The 18300-nt window shown below is 47.4% G+C and overlaps 1 protein-coding gene and 1 long non-coding RNA gene across 3 annotated transcripts; both read left to right on the top strand.

Annotated features, from left to right (window-relative positions):
- Positions 1-54: 54 nt before the first annotated feature.
- LOC118936724 (uncharacterized) lies at positions 55-9346 on the top strand. Of its 2 annotated transcripts, XM_090187393.1 has the most exons (8): positions 57-259; positions 947-2380; positions 2618-2793; positions 4608-5109; positions 5589-5679; positions 5784-6004; positions 7089-7200; positions 9194-9346. In XM_090187393.1, the coding sequence occupies exons 2-7, from the start codon at positions 947-949 to the stop codon at positions 7185-7187; spliced, it is 2523 nt and encodes an 840-aa protein (XP_090043519.1). In that variant the 5' UTR covers positions 57-259; the 3' UTR covers positions 7188-7200; positions 9194-9346. The 2 variants fall into 2 exon arrangements, with proteins under 2 accessions (XP_036789460.2, XP_090043519.1); XM_036933565.2 differs by having other exon boundaries at positions 55-259; positions 7089-9346.
- A 7484-nt stretch (positions 9347-16830) lies between these two features.
- On the top strand, positions 16831-18230 carry LOC110534942 (uncharacterized). The gene is made up of 3 exons (XR_002475193.3): positions 16831-16899; positions 17211-17288; positions 17709-18230. It is a non-coding gene; the product is annotated as an uncharacterized LOC110534942 (long non-coding RNA).
- Positions 18231-18300: the final 70 nt, after the last annotated feature.

Below are 18300 nucleotides of genomic sequence, written 5' to 3'. Positions count from 1 at the left end.
AATGGGGGAGGACTGGTTTTGGCAGTTTCAATTAGGATATTATTACACACACACACACACATGCACGAGCACGCAGAGGGAGAAGGCAGGAGGGAAGAGAGAGGCCAGACATGTTAGAGTTGTGTCTCTTAGGAACACATGTGGGAAAGAGAGAGAGAGGGACTAAAAGAAAGCAGCTGAGGAAAGCTTTCAATGCAAAGAGGGCTCGAGGAGAAGAGGATGAAGGGAAGAAAACACGGAGGAAGAGAATAGAACAGCGGTAAGAGAAATATACTAAGTCTAATTAGGGGTGTAAAATTCTGTTAACTTTCCCAAAGTTCCGGAGTTTTCCAGAAATCCTGGTTGGAGATCTCCGGATTCCCTGTTTATTCTCTCCTGATTCCGGGAATATTCCAACTAGAATTTCTATAGAACCTGGGAATTTACCAACATTTTTGCAACCCTAAGTCTAATAAATCTCTAAAGAACTGTAAAGTTGCAGTGATTGAAATGCATGAACATTACACTGAGAGAGAGAGGATGTAGTAACATCAACGGGTTGTTGTACAGCTTCTGTAGGGGCATATAGGACATATGAGTGAATCCAAACTGTGAATAGCTTCTGTTGATAAAACTAAGTCAATATTTCTGTGAAATCATGCCATCAATGACCTGTGCTGACTTTGACACACACTGGTCAGAGACAGGCTGACAGACAGGTCGAGGGACGGACGGACGGACGGACAAACAGACACTGAGTGTATTATTACTGTAGGGATGTGGTTATGAAACAACACTCTGTATGCCTCCAAAATAGCACCGTATTCCTTATGTAGTGCACCTCTTTTTGACCAGAGCCCTATGGGCACTCTATCTGGAATGGGACCTAGTTAATAGTAGTGCACTATAAAGGGAATAAAGTGCCATTTGGGACACATTAAAAATCTCTGTATTTCTCTCTCTCTAGATGTCTGAGGCAGACAGTCACTCTGGAAGTATATCTCTGATCCAGTCCATGCTGCTCAGACTGAGCACTGCAGAAGACACGGATCAACCTCCTAACATACACCCTAACACGCACCGTAACACACACCCTAACACACCCCAACACCTCAGAACCTCAGTGGAAACAGACAGGGGATTCTATGTGACCCCTCAGGACCACAATAATGCAGAGCTCATATTCCAAGGGAAGCTTGTTTCAGTGATTGAGGATGATGATAATGGTGATCATGTTGATGATGATAATGATCCACAATTGGAAGTTCTGACTGAGAGGGACAACGATCTGGAATCATCAGACAGGGATTCAGAGGAGAGAGAAGAGGGGAATTCCGGCATTCTATTTTTGGATGCAGGATCGAAAAAACTGGTCGACGAGGAGAAAGAGGAAACCAGCGAACCCCCTGCTGTGGTTCCCAGATGGGAGAGAAGGCAGTTGCTACCCTGTCCCCCTGGCCTGGATGCCAGACCACCGCCTCCCCCCGTTCCCCCCAAGAGGAAGGCTAAACCACCACTACACCCTACAGGGCCACCGCCGCTGCCCCCTCCACCAGCCCTCGACCCTAGCCAGAGTGTCCCTGTGTTGGGGAGAGTGGTAGGCGAGGGCGCAGGCTGTGAGCTGAGGCCTACAGGGCATGGGAGAGGGCCTGGAGGCCAGGAGGAGGATATGCTGTCATCCTCAGGGGATAGGCTGTCTATGTACTCAGCTGTCATCCTCAAGTCAGAACGCCGATTCTCACAGCCCCTTCTGGATCCTACTCTGGACTCTACAGCACAGAGGGGTGGGGGGGTGCAGCAGTTGGAGACGACTGTGTCCGTGGCAACACAGGACCCTAAAGCCTCTGAGCCGGTGGGGATGGGGGTAATGGGGGTACCCAAACCATTGGAATCGATCACACCCAAGCCGCTTATACCCAAACCTCCACACAGAAACAGATCTCTGCCCCAGGGACCTGAGAGGAGAGCCCAGGACAGTCCAGATGGAAGTGCCTCTTCTGGGTCTGAAACGAGAGACATCCCCCCTGACCTCCAGTCTATACCTCCAGAGACAGAGGGAGTCAGAGAACCACCGGAGCCTAGCGAACACATCGCAGATGGGAGCGAGAGCTCCAGAACCCCTGCCGAGTTTAGGTGTAACACGGAGGAGGGAGGTTTGATGGAAGAGGGGAGGAATTTAGAAGGCACACATGAAGTTGTGGTTCAGGACGCTGCAACAGGTGGGGGTGGGGGTGTGCTTGGGTCGAAACACCCGAATATTAAGACAATGAAGGGAGGAAAGGTGAAGAAATTTGCCAAGAAGATGATGAGCAGATGGAAGCAGAGTCGAGAGGAGAAGAGACGGAATGGAGAGATTCAGGAGGACGACGGAGAAAAAGAGGTGGAGTGCGAAATGCCATTGGTAAGTCTTTCTTGCTCATTTAATGCGACAACATTGCGTTTGTATTCTCTCTTTTACTACAATGAACTATCTGACATTAAATGATGAATCAAATATTACCATGTCATGTTATAACAGGTGAACCTCGACCAAGATCGACACCCAGTCGGACTATCTGACATTGATTAAGAACGAAGTCACCCTCTTTTTTTCAGGGTGACCACGGTGTGATTCTTTGCTGTGGTCTCTGTTTGACAGGGGAACCTTCGTCAAGATCGATATTCAGTCAGGTTGCATACTAAAATGTCCGTCATAGAGGAAGAGGAGGATGAAGAGGAGAAGAGGAGTAGTGAGGCTGCTCCACCGACGATGGAGCCGCCCAGCCAAGCTGAGACGGAGAGGAAGCCTGTGGGACAGCGTGCACGTTTTCAGAGGTGAGAGACAGAATGAGAGGGAGTAAGAGTAGGAGAAGAGAGAGATGTTTTCAGTGGTGATGGAAAGGGAGTCTTGGGGAGTTTGCATCCACCACACCCTCTCTTTATCCTTGACTTTACTTAAGGCATTGTGCTTGCCATAGCAGAGCTCACACATTCTTTGGTCTCTGTGTGTGTGTTATGTTGATGAAGTTACAGTAACTCAGACACAACTTCCCCATAGCTGTCATGACTTCCTGGGTGCCCTGAAGTCACCACATGCACATTCTGTGCTCCGAGCTGTTAGTCCAGTCAAGTGGCATTTTTGCAATCTCTGTTTTTTTTTTTCTCCAATCGCTTTGGTGCTATTTACACAAGTATTTGGTGAATTGTCCCACACAACGACATAGGTGATCCCTTCTCCTTGACAGGAGGAACTCAATGAGATGTGCAGCATTGTAGGACCAGTGTGAACGCCCCCCCCTCCCCCTCCCCCCCCACCACCCCCTGCAAAAATAACATTATTCTGGATCCATTCTTACTGTGTAGGTGATGCATACAGTACATCTTTGTTCTTGTCAATGACAGATATATATATTTTAAACTTACTGTAGAGTAAAATCATTATAGTCCTCATCATAATTGTACGTTACACTATGCATCCCTTTCCATGACATAGACTGAGCAGGTGAAAGCTATGATCCCTTATTGATGTCGCTTGTTAAATCCACTTCAATCAGTGTAGATGAAGGGGAGGCAGGTTAAAGAAGGATTTTTATGAGACATGGATTGTGTGTGTGTGCCATTCAGAGGGTGAATGGGCAAGACAAAAGATTTAAGTGCCTTGGAATGGGTCATGGTAGTAGGTGCCAGGTGCTCCAGTTTGAGTGTGTCAAGAACTGCAATGCTGCTGGGTTTTTCATGCTCAACAGTTTTCCATGCGTATCAAGAATGGTCCACCAACCAAAGGACATCCAGCCAACTTGACACAACTGTGGGAAGCATTGGTGTCAACAAGGGTTAGCATCCCTGTGGAATGCTTTCGACACCTTGTAAAGTCAATGCCCCCGACAAATTGAGGCTGTTCTGAGGGTCAAAAGTAGGTTTAACTCAATATTATGAAGGTGCTCCTGATGTTTTGTACACTCAGTGTATATCATACTTTATATGTTTATACTTTACAAACATACATTTTTATTCTGTAGTTCTCAAAATTAGAATATAGGTTTACCAAATGTTGAAGTGATGATCAATTAAGAGCAGTTGGATTAAGTAATAGAACAATGTATTTTAACAAATGAGAACAGAATCATATCAAAAGTAATGTGAACACTGCATTGTGAAAGGCTATTACTTTATATGAGCATGTATTACAATGTGAAACTTGTGTTTCTAGATTAAACACTGATTAAGTGTGGTGAAAAAGTGACTGTGTCATTTTGTGTGTTGTACTTTGTCAATTGAAGGTGTTAAAGTTTTGAAATAATTGCCTATTAGATGATATGTTTTGAGTTTTTTTTTACAAACTAGAGTTGTGAAAATGTACTACATACTTGTGAAAAGTGTTATTATATATATTTGTTTAACGAAATGTGACCACTGGTTTCATCAACCCATGACAGATGACATAATATATATGTTGTTCCCCAAATGGCACCCTATTCCCTATATAGTGCACTAATAGGTCAAATGTAGTGCACTTTATAGGGGATATGGTGTATAGTGCACTACGTTTGATCAGTGCCCTGTTCAAATGTAATGCACTATATTGGAAATAGGGTGCTATTTTGTGACGAAACCATTGACTTCAATGTTTTTCCGCCTCTATTTTACAGCTCCTTCAGCTCTTTCAAGTTCAACTTCAGTCCCATCAGCTTGGTGGACGAGATTCTAACAGGAGAGGAGTGGTCACCATTCCTGTCCATTAAGGACAGTCCCGCCCCCTCACTGTCCGTTTACCAATCAGAGGCTGCTAGCCAACACGGTGGTGATGAAGGCGACCAATTAAAGACTGAACAAGAGTTGCGCCTCCCCAAAGACGTTCAACATAATCACGAGGACATAGGCCATTCTTTATATGAGGATGTTCACTTCAGCCAATCAAGTTCGAATGAGATTGTGGACAACCAATCGGACAACAGACAACAGGAAGTAGACAACAACAATGACACTGGAGCTGATGCAATTGCTGTCATCAAACCGAAGATACTATTGGACAATGATGCAGCGGAGGAGAGTGAGTTGGACCACTCCAGACCCATATCTAAGGACATCCATGACTCTAAGTCCCCCATAAGGAACCAATCAAAGGACCATCTTGACTTCTCCTGTGTTAAGGTGAGCCACACGGTGGGATTGTGGGCATTGTAGTCATTTAAAGTGCAGTTGTAGGCCTCTGTCTATAGGCCTCTGTCCAACCCTGTTCCTGGAGACATAACCCCCTGTAGGTTTTTTGCTCCAACCCTAGTTGTAACTAACCTGATTCATCTTCATCTTATCAGCCAGCTAATTATTAAAAGCAGGTGCTCTAGATTAGGGTTGAACACCTACAGGACAGTAGCACTGCAGGAACAGGGTTGGAGAGCCCTGGTATATAAACACTCACTGAAAAATCTCACTCTTTTGTTCTTATTCTCTCTCTCTCTCTCTCTCACACTCTCTTGTTCTTATTCTTTCTCTCTCTCTCTCTCTCTCTCTCTCTCACTCTCACTCTCTTGTTCTTATTCTCTCTCTCGCTCTCTCTTTCTTTCTTTCTCTCTCTCGCTCTCTCTCTCTCTCTCTCTCTCTCTCTCTCTCTCTCTCTCTCTCTCTCTCAGTCACTTGGAGTTCTGGACAGTTCTGCTCAGAAACATAAAATTCATGTGAGCAAAAAGAGAAAGCACAGACTTCCGGGGCTAAAGACGAGAAGTAAGATTGAATGACTGGAAAACGAGATGAAAGATTTGGACAAAAGCTGAGACGCTGAAATATAAAAAACATGTCTGCTGTTCTCTCCTTCTTTCCTGAAACAGAGACCTTCAAGATAAGACGCACTGCAATCAAAGCCCCGGAAATCAAATTCCTCAAACCCTCTCCTCCTCCCACCCTCTCTCCCACATCACTCCCTTCTTCCTCCTCTTCCTGCTCCTCTCCCTCCTATGTCTTTCCGTCCTCTGTTTTCTACAGCATCCCTCCGTCCGCTGAAGAACACGACTCTGGGACAACACCGACACAGGGCAACTTCTCCGTTAAGGTCAGAGTTCATTTGACCCCGTAACACTTGGCAACATTTTTGAACACTGTAACATTAACATGTGTCTCTGAAGTGTGTCTGAAATGGAACTCTACTCCCTAGTGTACTACGGGAACAGGGTGTAATTTCATACAGACTGTTGCTTATTACTGAATGTAATAATGTATATTAGCATCACTAGCCAGGTTTCCATCCAACCTTGTTATGCAAGTAAAGCACAAAGATGTCAGGACATGCCTGATGGACACAAGATTCTGTAAGATCTGAATAAATGGATTGATTAAAGTACAAGTCTATGGTGTTGTATGGTGAAATGATTGAGGGTCATAAGAAGTGAGAGATCTGACTATTATGAGGTGTTGGGGAGTTTTCAACACTTTTCAGTAGCCAGCCTCTGAGACAGTGTTAATTTAACTGTAGTTCATTGTGCTAGAAAGTAAGCATTTCACTGTACTTGTGCATGTGACAATAAATACACCTTTATGTGCAGATATTGATATAATTACCATCATATCGAAGTAAACTTGGATTCAGGTGATATGTTGTGTGGTCCTCCCACTATGACTCGGGAAAACATGCAGTTTATTAGGCTACAGATTAAATAAATGATGATGAACTTTACATGGTGGGGAAAGTGCACAGTGATGAGCTTGATCCTGGTTTGACAAATCAAAATAATCTTGTTATTTTTGTCCATAATAATCTCATAAGGTATGCTAAACCTGCACTGTATCTGTATCTAACTGTTAGCTAGAGAGCACGTGCCAAAACCAGAGTGGGCACATTCACTATACAGTCTAATGCAAGAAATGTTTTCACAAAACCGTCAGTGGAGTTGAAAATGCGATGGAACTTATTTTTACGTGAACTATGTCATCACGCACAGCTTTTTATCCACAACAAGTCAATTTAAAGGAAACATCTCTGGTGGGAAAATGCTTAAATTGTTTTTATGCAGATTCTAGAATTTTTGAACAGATGAACATCTGTCACAAATTGGATGGAAACCTAACCATTGGCAGAGACCACTTCAGTCCTCCAAAGATTTCAAAATGATTCCCTCTCTCTCTTCTCTCTCTCTCAGACTACTGAATGCAGCAGAAAGCCAGATTCAAGTCCTAAGCCGCCTCTGTCCAAGTTCATGGCAGTCCTGAGAGACAAAACCAAGAAGAAGATTCAATAGTGATGAGAACTAGGTATTGGTGATCAAATAGTAACCCATAGCTCCTTCTACTAGCCCCTACCGGCTCCCTACCTCTAGGCCCTACCTGCACCCTACCTCTATCCCCTACCGGCACCCTACCTCTAGGCCCTTCCTGCACCCTACCTTTAGGCCCTTCCTGCACCCTACCTCTATCCCCTACCTGCACCCTACCTCTATTCCCTACCTGCACCCTACCTCTAGGCCCTTCCTGCACCCTATCTCTAGGCCCTACCTGCACCCTACCTCTATCCCCTACCTGCACCCTAGCTCTAGCCCCTCCCTGCACCCTACCTCTATCCCCTACCTCTAGGATCTACCTGCACCCTACCTCTTTCCCCTACCTGCACCCTACCTCTATCACCTACCTGTACCCTACCTCTATCCCCTACCTCTAGGCACTACTTGCACCCTACCTCTAGCCCCTACCTCTAGCCCCTACCTGCACCCTACCTTTAGGCCCTACCTGCACCCTACCTGTATCCCCTACCTCTAGCCCCTACCTCTAGGCATTACCTTCACCCTACCTCAAGGCATTACCTGCACCCTACCTCTAGCACCTACCTGCACCCTACCTCTAGCCCCTACTTGCACCCTACCTCTAGGCCCTAACTGCACCCTACCTCTAGGCCCTACATGTACCCTACCTCTAGCCCCTACCTGCACCCTACCTCTAGGCCCTACCTGCACCCTACCTCTAGGCCCAAACTGCACCCTACCTCTAGGCCCTACCTGCACCCTACCTCTAGGCCCTACCTGCACCCTACCTCTAGCCCCTACCTGCACCCTACCTCTAGGCCCTACTTGCACCCTACCTCTAGGCCCTACCTGCACCCTACCTCTAGCCCCTACCTGCACCCTACCTCTAGGCCTAAACTGCACCCTACCTCTAGGCCCTACATGCACCCTACCTCTAGCCCCTACCTGCACCCTAGCTCTAGGCCCAAACTGCACCCTACCTCTAGGCCCAAACTGCACCCTACCTCTAGGCCCTACCTGCACCCTACCTCTAGGCCCTACCTGCACCCTACCTCTAGCCCCTACCTGCACCCTACCTCTAGGCCTTACCTGCACCCTACCTCTAGCCCCTACCTGCACCTTACCTCTAGGCCTTACCTGCACCCTACCTCTAGGCCCTACCTGCACCCTACCTCTAGGCCCTACCTGCACCCTACCTCTAGGCACTACCTGCACCCTACCTCTAGGCCCTACCTGCACCCTACCTCTAGCCCCTACCTGCACCCTACCTCTAGGCCCTACCTGCACCCTACCACTAGGCCCTACCTGCACCCTACCTCTAGGCCCTACCTGCACCCTAACTCTAGCCCCTACCAGGACCCAGTGGTGTAAAAATACTTTAAAGTATTGCCAAAAGTTTTGAGAATGACACAAATATGAATTTCTACAAAGTTTGCTGCTTCAGTGCCTTTAGATATTTTTGTCATATGTTACTATGGAATACTGAAGTATAATTACAAGCATTTCATAAGTGTCAAATGCTTTTATTGACAATTACATGAAATTGATGCAACGAGTCAATATTTGCAGTGTTGACCCTTCTATTTCAAGACCTCTGCAATCCACCCTGGCATGCTGTCAATTAACTTCTGGGCCACATCCTGACTGATGGCAGCCCATTCTTGTATAATCAAGACTTGGAGTTTGTCAGAAATTGTGGGTTTTTGTTTGTCCACCCGCCTCTTGAGGATTGACCACAAATTCTCAATGGGATTAAGTTCTGGGGAGTTTCCTGGCCATGGACCCAAAATATTGATGTTTTGTTCCCCGAGCCACTTAGTTATCACTTTTTCCATATGGCAAGGTGCTCCATCATGCTCATCATCATTCTCAAAAATGTTGGCCATGACAGTACTTTACTTCACTATTTATATTTTTGCCTACTTGTACTTTTACTTCACTACATTCCTAAAGAAAATAATGTACTACATTTTCCCTGACACTCAAAAGTACTTGTTACATTTTGACAGGAAAATGGTCCAATTCACATACTTATCAAGAGAACATCCCTGGTCATCCCTACTGCCTCTGATAGGGCAGACTCACTAAACACAAATGCTTTGTTTGTAAATTATGTGTTGGAGTGTGTACCTGGCTATCTGTCAATAAAAATACAAATACAATTGTGCTGTCTGGTTTGCTTAATATAAGGAATTCGAAATGGTTTATACTTTTACTTTTGATTCTTAAGTACATTTTAGCAATTCCATTTACTTTTGATACTTACGTATGTTTAAAACCAAATACTTTTAGACTTTCACTAAGTCGTATTTTACTGGGTGATTATAACTTTTACTTGAGTAATTTTCTATTAAGGTATCTACTCTTACTCAAGTATGATAATTAGTCGTTTTTCCACCACTACCTGCACCCTACCTCTATCCACTGCCTGCACCCTACCTCTAGACACTACCTGCACCCTACCTCTAGCCCTACCTCTAAACACTACCTGCACCCTACCTGCACCCTACCTCTAGCCCCTACCTCTAGACACTACCTGCACCCTACCTCTAGCCCCTCCCTGCACCCTACCTCTAGACACTACCTGCACCCTACCTCTAGCCCTACCTCTAAACACTACCTGCACCCTACCTGCACCCTACCTCTAGCCCCTACCTCTAGACACTACCTGCACCCTACCTCTATCCCCTACCTGCACCCTACCTATAGCACCTACCTGCACCCTACCTCTAGCCCCTACCTCTAGGCAATACCTGCACCCTACCTCTAGCCCCTCCCTGCACCCTAGCTCTAGCCCCTCCCTGCACCCTAAACCTAGGCACTACCTGCACACCGCCCTCTATCCCCTACATCTAGGCACTACCTGCACCCTACCTCTAGCCACAACCTGCACCCTACCTCTAGCCCCTACCTGCACCCTACCTCTATCCCCTACCTGCACCCTACCTCTAGCACCTACCTGCACCCTAACTCTATCCGCTACCAGCACCCTACCTCTAGCCCCTACCTGCACACTACCTCTAGCCCCTACCTGCATCCTACCTCTAGCCCCTACCTCTAAACACTACCTGCACCCTACCTCTAGCCCATACCTGCATCCTACCTCTAGCCCCTGCCTGCACCCTACCTCTAGCCCCTACCTCTAAACACTACATGCACCCTACCTCTAGACACTACCTGCACCCTACCTCTAGCCCTACCTCTAAACACTACCTGCACCCTACCTGCACCCTACCTCTAGCCCCTACCTCTAGACACTACCTGCACCCTACTTCAATCCCCTACCTCTAGGCACTACCTGCACCCTACCTCTATCCCCTACCTGCACCCTACCTATAGCACCTACCTGCACCCTACCTCTAGCCCCTACCTCTAGGCAATACCTGCACCCTACCTCTAGGCCCTACCTGCACCCTACCTCTAGCCCCTACCTCTTGTCCCTACCTGCACCCTACCTCTATCCCCTACCTGCATCCTCCCTCTAGCCCCTACCTCTAGCCCCTAACTCTAGGCACTACCTTCACCCTACCTCTAGGCACTACCTGCACCTTACCTCTAGGCCCAACTTGCACCCTACCTCTAGGCCCTACCTGCACCCTACCTCTATCCCCTACCTGCACCCTACCTCTAGCACCTACCTGCACCCTACCTCTAGCCCCTACCTCTAGGCAATACCTGCACCCTACCTCTAGGCCCTACCTGCACCCTACCTCTAGCCACTACCTCTAGGCACTACCTGCACCCAACCTCTAGGCACTACCTGCACAAATATCCCTAGCCCCTACTTGCACCCTACTTCTAGCCCCTACCTCTAGGCACTACCTGCACCCTACCTCTAGGCACTACCTGCACCCTACCTCTATCCCCTACTTGCACCTTACCTCTAGCCCCTACTTGCACCCTACCTCTAGCCCCTACCTGCACCCTACCTCTAGCCCCTACCTGCACCCTACCTCTAGCCCCTACCTCTTGTCCCTACCTGCACCCTACCTCTATCCCCTACCTGCATCCTCCCTCTAGCCCCTAACTCTAGGCACTACCTTCACCCTACCTCTAGGCACTACCTGCACCTTACCTCTAGGCCCTACCTGCACCCTACCTCTAGCCCCTCCCTGCACCCTAGCTGTAGCCCCTCCCTGCACCCTACCTCTAGCCCCTACCTCTAGGATATACCTGGACCCTACCTCTATCCCCTACCTGCACCCTACCTCTATCACCTACCTGTACCCTACCTCTATCCCCTACCTCTAGGCACTACCTGCACCCTACCTCTAGCCCCTACCTCTATCCCCTACCTGCACCCTACCTTTAGGCCCTACCTGCACCCTACCTGTATCCCCTACCTGTAGCCCCTACCTATAGGCATTACCTGCACCCTAACTCTAGCCCCTACCTCTATCCCCTACCTGCACCCTACCTCTAGCCCCTACCTGCACCCTACCTCTAGCCCCTACTTGCACCCTACCTTCTAGCACCTACTTGCACCCTACCTCTAGCCCCTACCTGAACCCTACCTCTAGCCCCTACCTCTTGCCACTACCTGCAACCTACCTCTATCCCCTACCTGCACCCTACCACTAGCCACTACCTCTAGCCCCTACCTGCACCCTACCTCTAGCCCCTACCTCTAGGCACTACCTTCACCCTTCCTCTAGGCACTACCTGCACCCTACCTCTATGCCCAACCTGCACCCTACCTCTAGCCCCTGCCTGCACCCTACCTCTAGCCCCTACCTCTAAACACTACATGCACCCTACCTCTAGACACTACCTGCACCCTACCTCTAGCCCTACCTCTAAACAATACCTGCACCCTACCTGCACCCTACCTCTAGCCCCTACCTGCACCCTACATCTAGCACCTACCTGCACCCTACCTCTAGCCCCTACCTCTAGGCAATACCTGCACCCTACCTCTAGGCCCTACCTGCACCCTACCTCTAGGCACAACCTGCACCCTACCTCTAGGCCCTACCTGCACCCTAACTCTAGCCCCTACCTCTAGGCACTACCTGCACCCAACCTCTAGGCACTACCTGCACCCATATCTCTAGCCCATACCTGCACCCTACTTCTAGCCCCTACCTCTAGGCACTACCTGCACCCTACCTCTAGGCACTACCTGCAACCTACCTCTATCCCCTACTTGCACCCTACCTCTAGCCCCTACTTGCACCCTACCTCTAGCCCCTACCTGCACCCTACCTCTAGCCCCTACCTGCACCCTACCTCTAGCCCCTACCTCTAGACACTACCTGCACCCTACCTCTATCCCCTACCTCTAGGCACTACCTGCACCCTACCTCTATCCCCTACCTGCACCCTACCTCTAGCACGTACCTGCACCCTACCTCTAGGCACTACCTGCACCCTACCTCTAGGCAATACCTGCACCCTACCTCTAGGTCCTACCTGCACCCTACCTCTAGGCACAACCTGCACCCTACCTCTAGGCCCTACCTGCACCCTACCTCTAGGCCCTACCTGCACCCTACCTCTAGCCCCTACCTCTAGGCACTCCTGCACCCAACCTCTAGGCACTACCTGCACCCATATCTCTAGCCCCTACCTGCACCCTACTTCTAGCCCCTACCTCTAGGCACTACCTGCACCCTACCTCTAGCCCCTACCTGCACCCTACCTCTAGCCCCTACCTCTAGCCCCTACCTGCATCATTCCTCTAGGCACTACCTGCACCCTACCTCTAGGCCTTACCTGCACCCTACCGCTAGCCCCTCCCTGCACCCTACCTCTATCCCCTACCTGCACCCTACCTCTATCCCCTACTTGCACCCTACCTCTAGGCCCTACTTGCACCCTACCTCTAGGCCCTACCTGCACCCTACCTCTATCTCCTACCTGCACCCTACCTCTATCCCCTACTTGCACCCTACCTCTATCCCCTACTTGCACCCTACCTCTAGGCCCTACTTGCACCCTACCTCTAGGCCCTACCTGCACCCTACCTCTATCTCCTACCTGCACCCTACCTCTATCCCCTACTTGCACCCTACCTCTAGGCCCTACTTGCACCCTACCTTTAGGCCCTACCTGCACCCTACCTTTAGGCCCTACCTGCACCCTACCTCTATCTCCTACCTGCGCCCTACCTGCACCCTACCTCTAGGCCCTACCTCTAGGCCCTACATGCACCCTACCTCTAGGCCCTCCCTGCACCCTACCTATATCCCCTCCCTGCACCCTTCCTCTAGGCCCAACCTGCACCCTACCTCTAGGCCCAACCTCTAGGCCCTACCTGCACCCTACCTCTAGGCCCTACCTGCACCCTACCTCTAGGCCCAACCTGCACCCTACCTCTAGGCCCAACCTGCACCCTACCTCTAGGCCCTACCTGTACCCTACCTCTAGGTCCTACCTGTACCCTACCTCTAGGCCCAACCTACACCCTACCTCTATCCCCTACCTCTATCCCCTACCTGTACCCTACCTCTAGGCCCTACTTGCACCCTACCTCTAGGCCCTACCTGCACCCTACCTCTAGGCCCTACCTGCACCCTACCTCTAGGCCCTACCTGCACCCTACCTCTATCTCCTACCTGCACCCTACCTCTAAGCCCTACCTGCACCCTACCTCTAGGGGCTACCTCTAGGCCCTACCTGCACCCTACCTCTAGGCCCTACCTGCACCCTACCTATATCCCCTCCCTGCACCCTACCTCTAGCCCCTACCTGCACCCTACCTCTAGGCCCTACCTGCACCCTACCTCTAGGCCCAACCTGCACCCTATATCTAGGCCCAACCTGCACCCTACCTCTAGTCCCTACCTGTACCCTACCTCTAGGTCCTACTTTACCCTACCTCTAGGCCCAACCTGCAGCCTACCTCTATCCCCTACCTCTATCCCCTACCTGTACCCTACCTCTACCCCCTACCTGCACCCTACCTCTAGGCCCAACCTGCACCCTACCTCTAGGCCCTACCTGTACCCTACCTCTAGGTCCTACCTGTACCCTACCTCTAGGCCCAACCTGCACCCTACCTCCATCCCCTACCTGTACCCTACCTCTATCCCCTACCTGCACCCTACCTCTAGGCACTACCTACACCACACACAAACTATGGCCTCAGATTTTTGGATTCCTTATGTTAAAACCTCTTAGAACTAACCCTCCCGGATCCGGGAGAATTGTCATAAACTGACACTAATTAGCATAATGCAACGGACAAAAAATATTACTAGAAAATATTCATATTCATGAAATCACAAGTGAAATATTGTGAAACACAGCTTAGCCTTTTGTTAATCACCCTGTCATTTCAGATTTTGAAATGATGCTTTACAGTCAAAGCAAGACAAGCATTTGTGTAAGTTTATCGATAGCCTAGCATAGCATTATGTCCAGCTTAGCAGTAGGCAACTTGGTCACAAATCAGAAAAGAAATCAAATTAAATCGTTTACCTTTGATGAGCTTCGGATGTTTTCACTCACGAGACTCCCAGTTAGACTGCAAATGTTTATTTTTGTCCCATAAAGATTATTTTTATAGCCGAAATTCACATTTGGTTGAGGAATCCACTTCGGTCATGACAACGCCGAAAAATATTCCAAATTAGATCCATAATATTGACAGAAACATGGCAAATGTTTTTAATAAACAATCCTCAAGGTGTTTTTCAAATATCTATTCAATAATATATCAACCGGGACAGTTGGCTTCCCAGTAGGAGCGAGAGGCACAATGGCCGCCTTTGTCTATTACGCACAAATCACTCTGAGAGCCACCAGCTGACCACTGACGCAATGTTGTCGTTCACGCTAATTTTTCAAAATTAAAGCCTGAAACTATGTCTTGTGACACTAGACACATTAGGGAAGCCATAGAAAAAGGAATCTGGTTGATATCCCATTCACTGCTCAATAGGGACGCATAGGAACGCAGAGCTTTCTAAATAAGAGTCCCTTCCTGATTGGATTTTTCTCAGGCTTTCGCCTGCAATATCAGTTCTGTTATACTCACAGACACTATTTTTACAGTTTTGGAAACTTTAGATCTTGTCCTGACAAAATAGCCCGTTTACTTTGGGAACGTTATTTTTCCAAAAATGAAAATAGTGCCCCCTAGGTTCAAGAGGTTAATGTGGGAAATTGGCATTGATAGACAGCCTAAGGAGCCATGTATAGTTGTTGTATAGCCTCTGTCTTCCCTGCTTGCTCAATCTTTGTTTATATCTGGGTTGTTGTAAGCACTTTGTGGGTAATGTATTTGTTAAAAGCCCTGTGAACATCACTTAATACTTAAAATGGACACCAAATATTGATACTGAGGTATGTGTGGATTATGACATCAGGTCTGATGTGCTGGTCAATGAAAATGGGAGTTTTTTTTTATTGTGTGTGTGTGTGTGTGTGGTCTGACAGGGGGCCTCTGTGTTCTGCATCATCACCAAACTCATCACCACAGAGAACTAGGTGCAGGGATACTGTCCCGAAGTGAGACCCCTCTCACTTACTCTCCCATTGGCCCTCTGTGCCCCCCCCCACATGCTCTTTCTCTTTCTGTCTGCCTGGCTCTGTCTGTCTGTCTCTCTCTCTCTGCCTCGATGTCTGTCTGTCTGTCTGTTCGTCCGTCCATCTGTCTGTCTGCCTCTGTGTGTTACTCTAACTCTGTACTATGTGTGATACACAGAGTGAGATGAAATACAAGTGTACGCACGACAACAACTGTTCCTCAACAAGCCTGGGGGAAATGGTGAGGTTTCTCTTTTTCTGATCAACTTTTTATCTTCCTTTTCTTATTGTATGTTCTTAAGAAGACAGATGTTACAGAATTTGCCAAACCGTTTCTCCCAGAATAATGGTTTGATCTTTGTCATTTATTGTCCCTTTCCGTCCTCCCCTTTTCTGTGTCTTATATCCTCTCTCCTTCTTCCTCTCTCTCTTCCCTCCCTCTCTTCCTCAGGTCTTCCGACGGGCAGGTGTGTACGTTTCAACGACACCCTTAATACCTGTGAGATCAGAGGCTGGTGCCAGGCGGAGATTGACTACATCAAGATGTGGGTAACCGTGTGTGTGTTGATGAAGGAACATGATTCTCTTTCTGACCTTCCCTCAGGCATCCTATGATGGAGGTGGAGAACTTCACCATCTTCATCAAGAACAGCATTCGTTTCCCCCTCTTCAACTTCACCAAGTGAGGATGATGATGATGATAATGATGTTGTTGATGTCGATGATGATGATAATAATTATTATAATAATGTTGTTGATGATGAAGATAATGATGTTGCTGGTGATAATGATGTTGATGATGATGGCGATGATGATGATGGCAATAATGATGTTGATGATGATAATGATGGTGATGATAATTATAATAATGCTAATAATGATGTTGATGGTGATAATGATTTTTGGGATGATGTTGACAATGATGATGTTGATAATGATTTTGATGATAATGATGTTGTTGATGAAGATGCTGATGATGAAGATGATGACATTGGTGATGACGACAATAGCGATAATTTAACTCTAACTGGTCTCCTCTCTCTCATGTTTGTGTGTGTGTGTGTGTGGTTGGTTGGTTGGTTGTATGTGTGGTTGGTTGTATGTGTGGTTGGTTGTGTGTGGTTGGTTGTGTTTGCGTGTGTTTACTTCTGTAAAGTACTTGACTTGTTTGTTACAGGCAGGGAAGTTTAACATGATCCCGACTCTGATCAACATGGTAGCTGCCTTTACATCAGTTGGAGTGGTGAGCCCTTCTTTTCAGTTGCTACTTTCTATCCACAAAGTATCCACATCATCTCTAGGCTAGTTTTAAATTAAAACATATCTGTTCCACCTTCAGTCTCTTAACTTTATAATAATATTATCCACACAGTCTCTGTAGACTAGTTCGAAAATGTCTTTGTGTCATGCATGTCTCTGTCTCCCCAAATGAAGTTATTTCTGTGGAAAATAGTTATGCTCTTCTTTTCTTTTCTTCTCTCTTCTCCCCTCATTTCTTCAATTCTATTATATTCTACAACCTTGTTTTCTTTCTCTGCCTTGGATTGGTCGCAGGGCACCGTGCTTTGTGACATCATACTCTTGAACTTCCTGAAGGGAGCAGAGCAATACAAGGCCAAGAAGTTTGAGGAGGTAAAGTTTGAGGTGTGACACCAACACTGCTTACTGTGATATAGATATTTATCTTAATAATCAGTGTCAGCCTTTGCAGGCCTGAGGCCGCATCTCAGAGTAGGAGTGCTGATCTAGGATCAGTTCACCCCTGTCCCATGATCTTATTCATTGTGATCTAAAAGGCAAAACTGATTCTAAATCAGTAAGCCTACTCTGAGAAGTTGATACATACGGCCCAGAGGAATAGTTGAAACTAAGGGTCAAATCCTAACTTCCACCTAAATCATGCTTTGATATCAACTAGAGACTAACTGAAAATTTGACTTAAGTGGAAAATAGGAGTCGCTTGACTGTGATGTGCTCCTGATGTTTTTCAAGTGTATAAAATTCAATAAAGTTATTTTCTTTCTCCCCCCCAATCTACCATTACTCCATTAGGTATCAGACACCCAGATCGAGAACTCCTTATCCAGCAATGGGCTGTATCGGAGTAGGGAGTTCATTGGAGTAGAGAAGCAGTCAAACGACTCAGGGGCCTTTTCCATTGGGCAATACGGCTAACGGACAGCCAATGGAATGGAGTGTTTGAGGGGGAAAGGGGTGGGTGGTGGCATTTTGGGAAGTTTGGCTGCAAATGTAGGTTTAGGGTGATATTGCCCATAGACCCTAATCTTGGATCAGTTTAACATTTTCCCCACTAAAGGTTATGGTTAGGATTGGGGAAAGGGAAGCTGATCCTAGATCTGTATCTAGGGGAGACTTCACCCCGGATAGAGAATGCATGTATATATAGCATTGTAATATTCCTTATATTTCACATGAACCTGTAATTTACCTGTAATATTTTCATAGTGGAGGTTGTATGTGTAATTGTTAACTCTGCATGGACTATTGTATTCAAACTCCTACTTCTACAAAGTATTAAAGTCTACCCACTACTTAAATAAAAGTATGTGACTTAAATTTTGATTCTGGTTTGATTCTGCCAGAAACTCAAATCCTGCTAGGAACAGACAAACAAAAACTCTAG

This window comes from Oncorhynchus mykiss, chromosome 10 (genome assembly GCF_057628025.1).
Source record: "Oncorhynchus mykiss isolate SJ-2025 chromosome 10, ASM5762802v1, whole genome shotgun sequence".
Lineage (NCBI taxonomy): Eukaryota > Metazoa > Chordata > Actinopteri > Salmoniformes > Salmonidae > Oncorhynchus > Oncorhynchus mykiss.
Note: the sequence above shows the minus strand (reverse complement) of the source record. Positions and strands in the feature narration are given on the sequence as shown.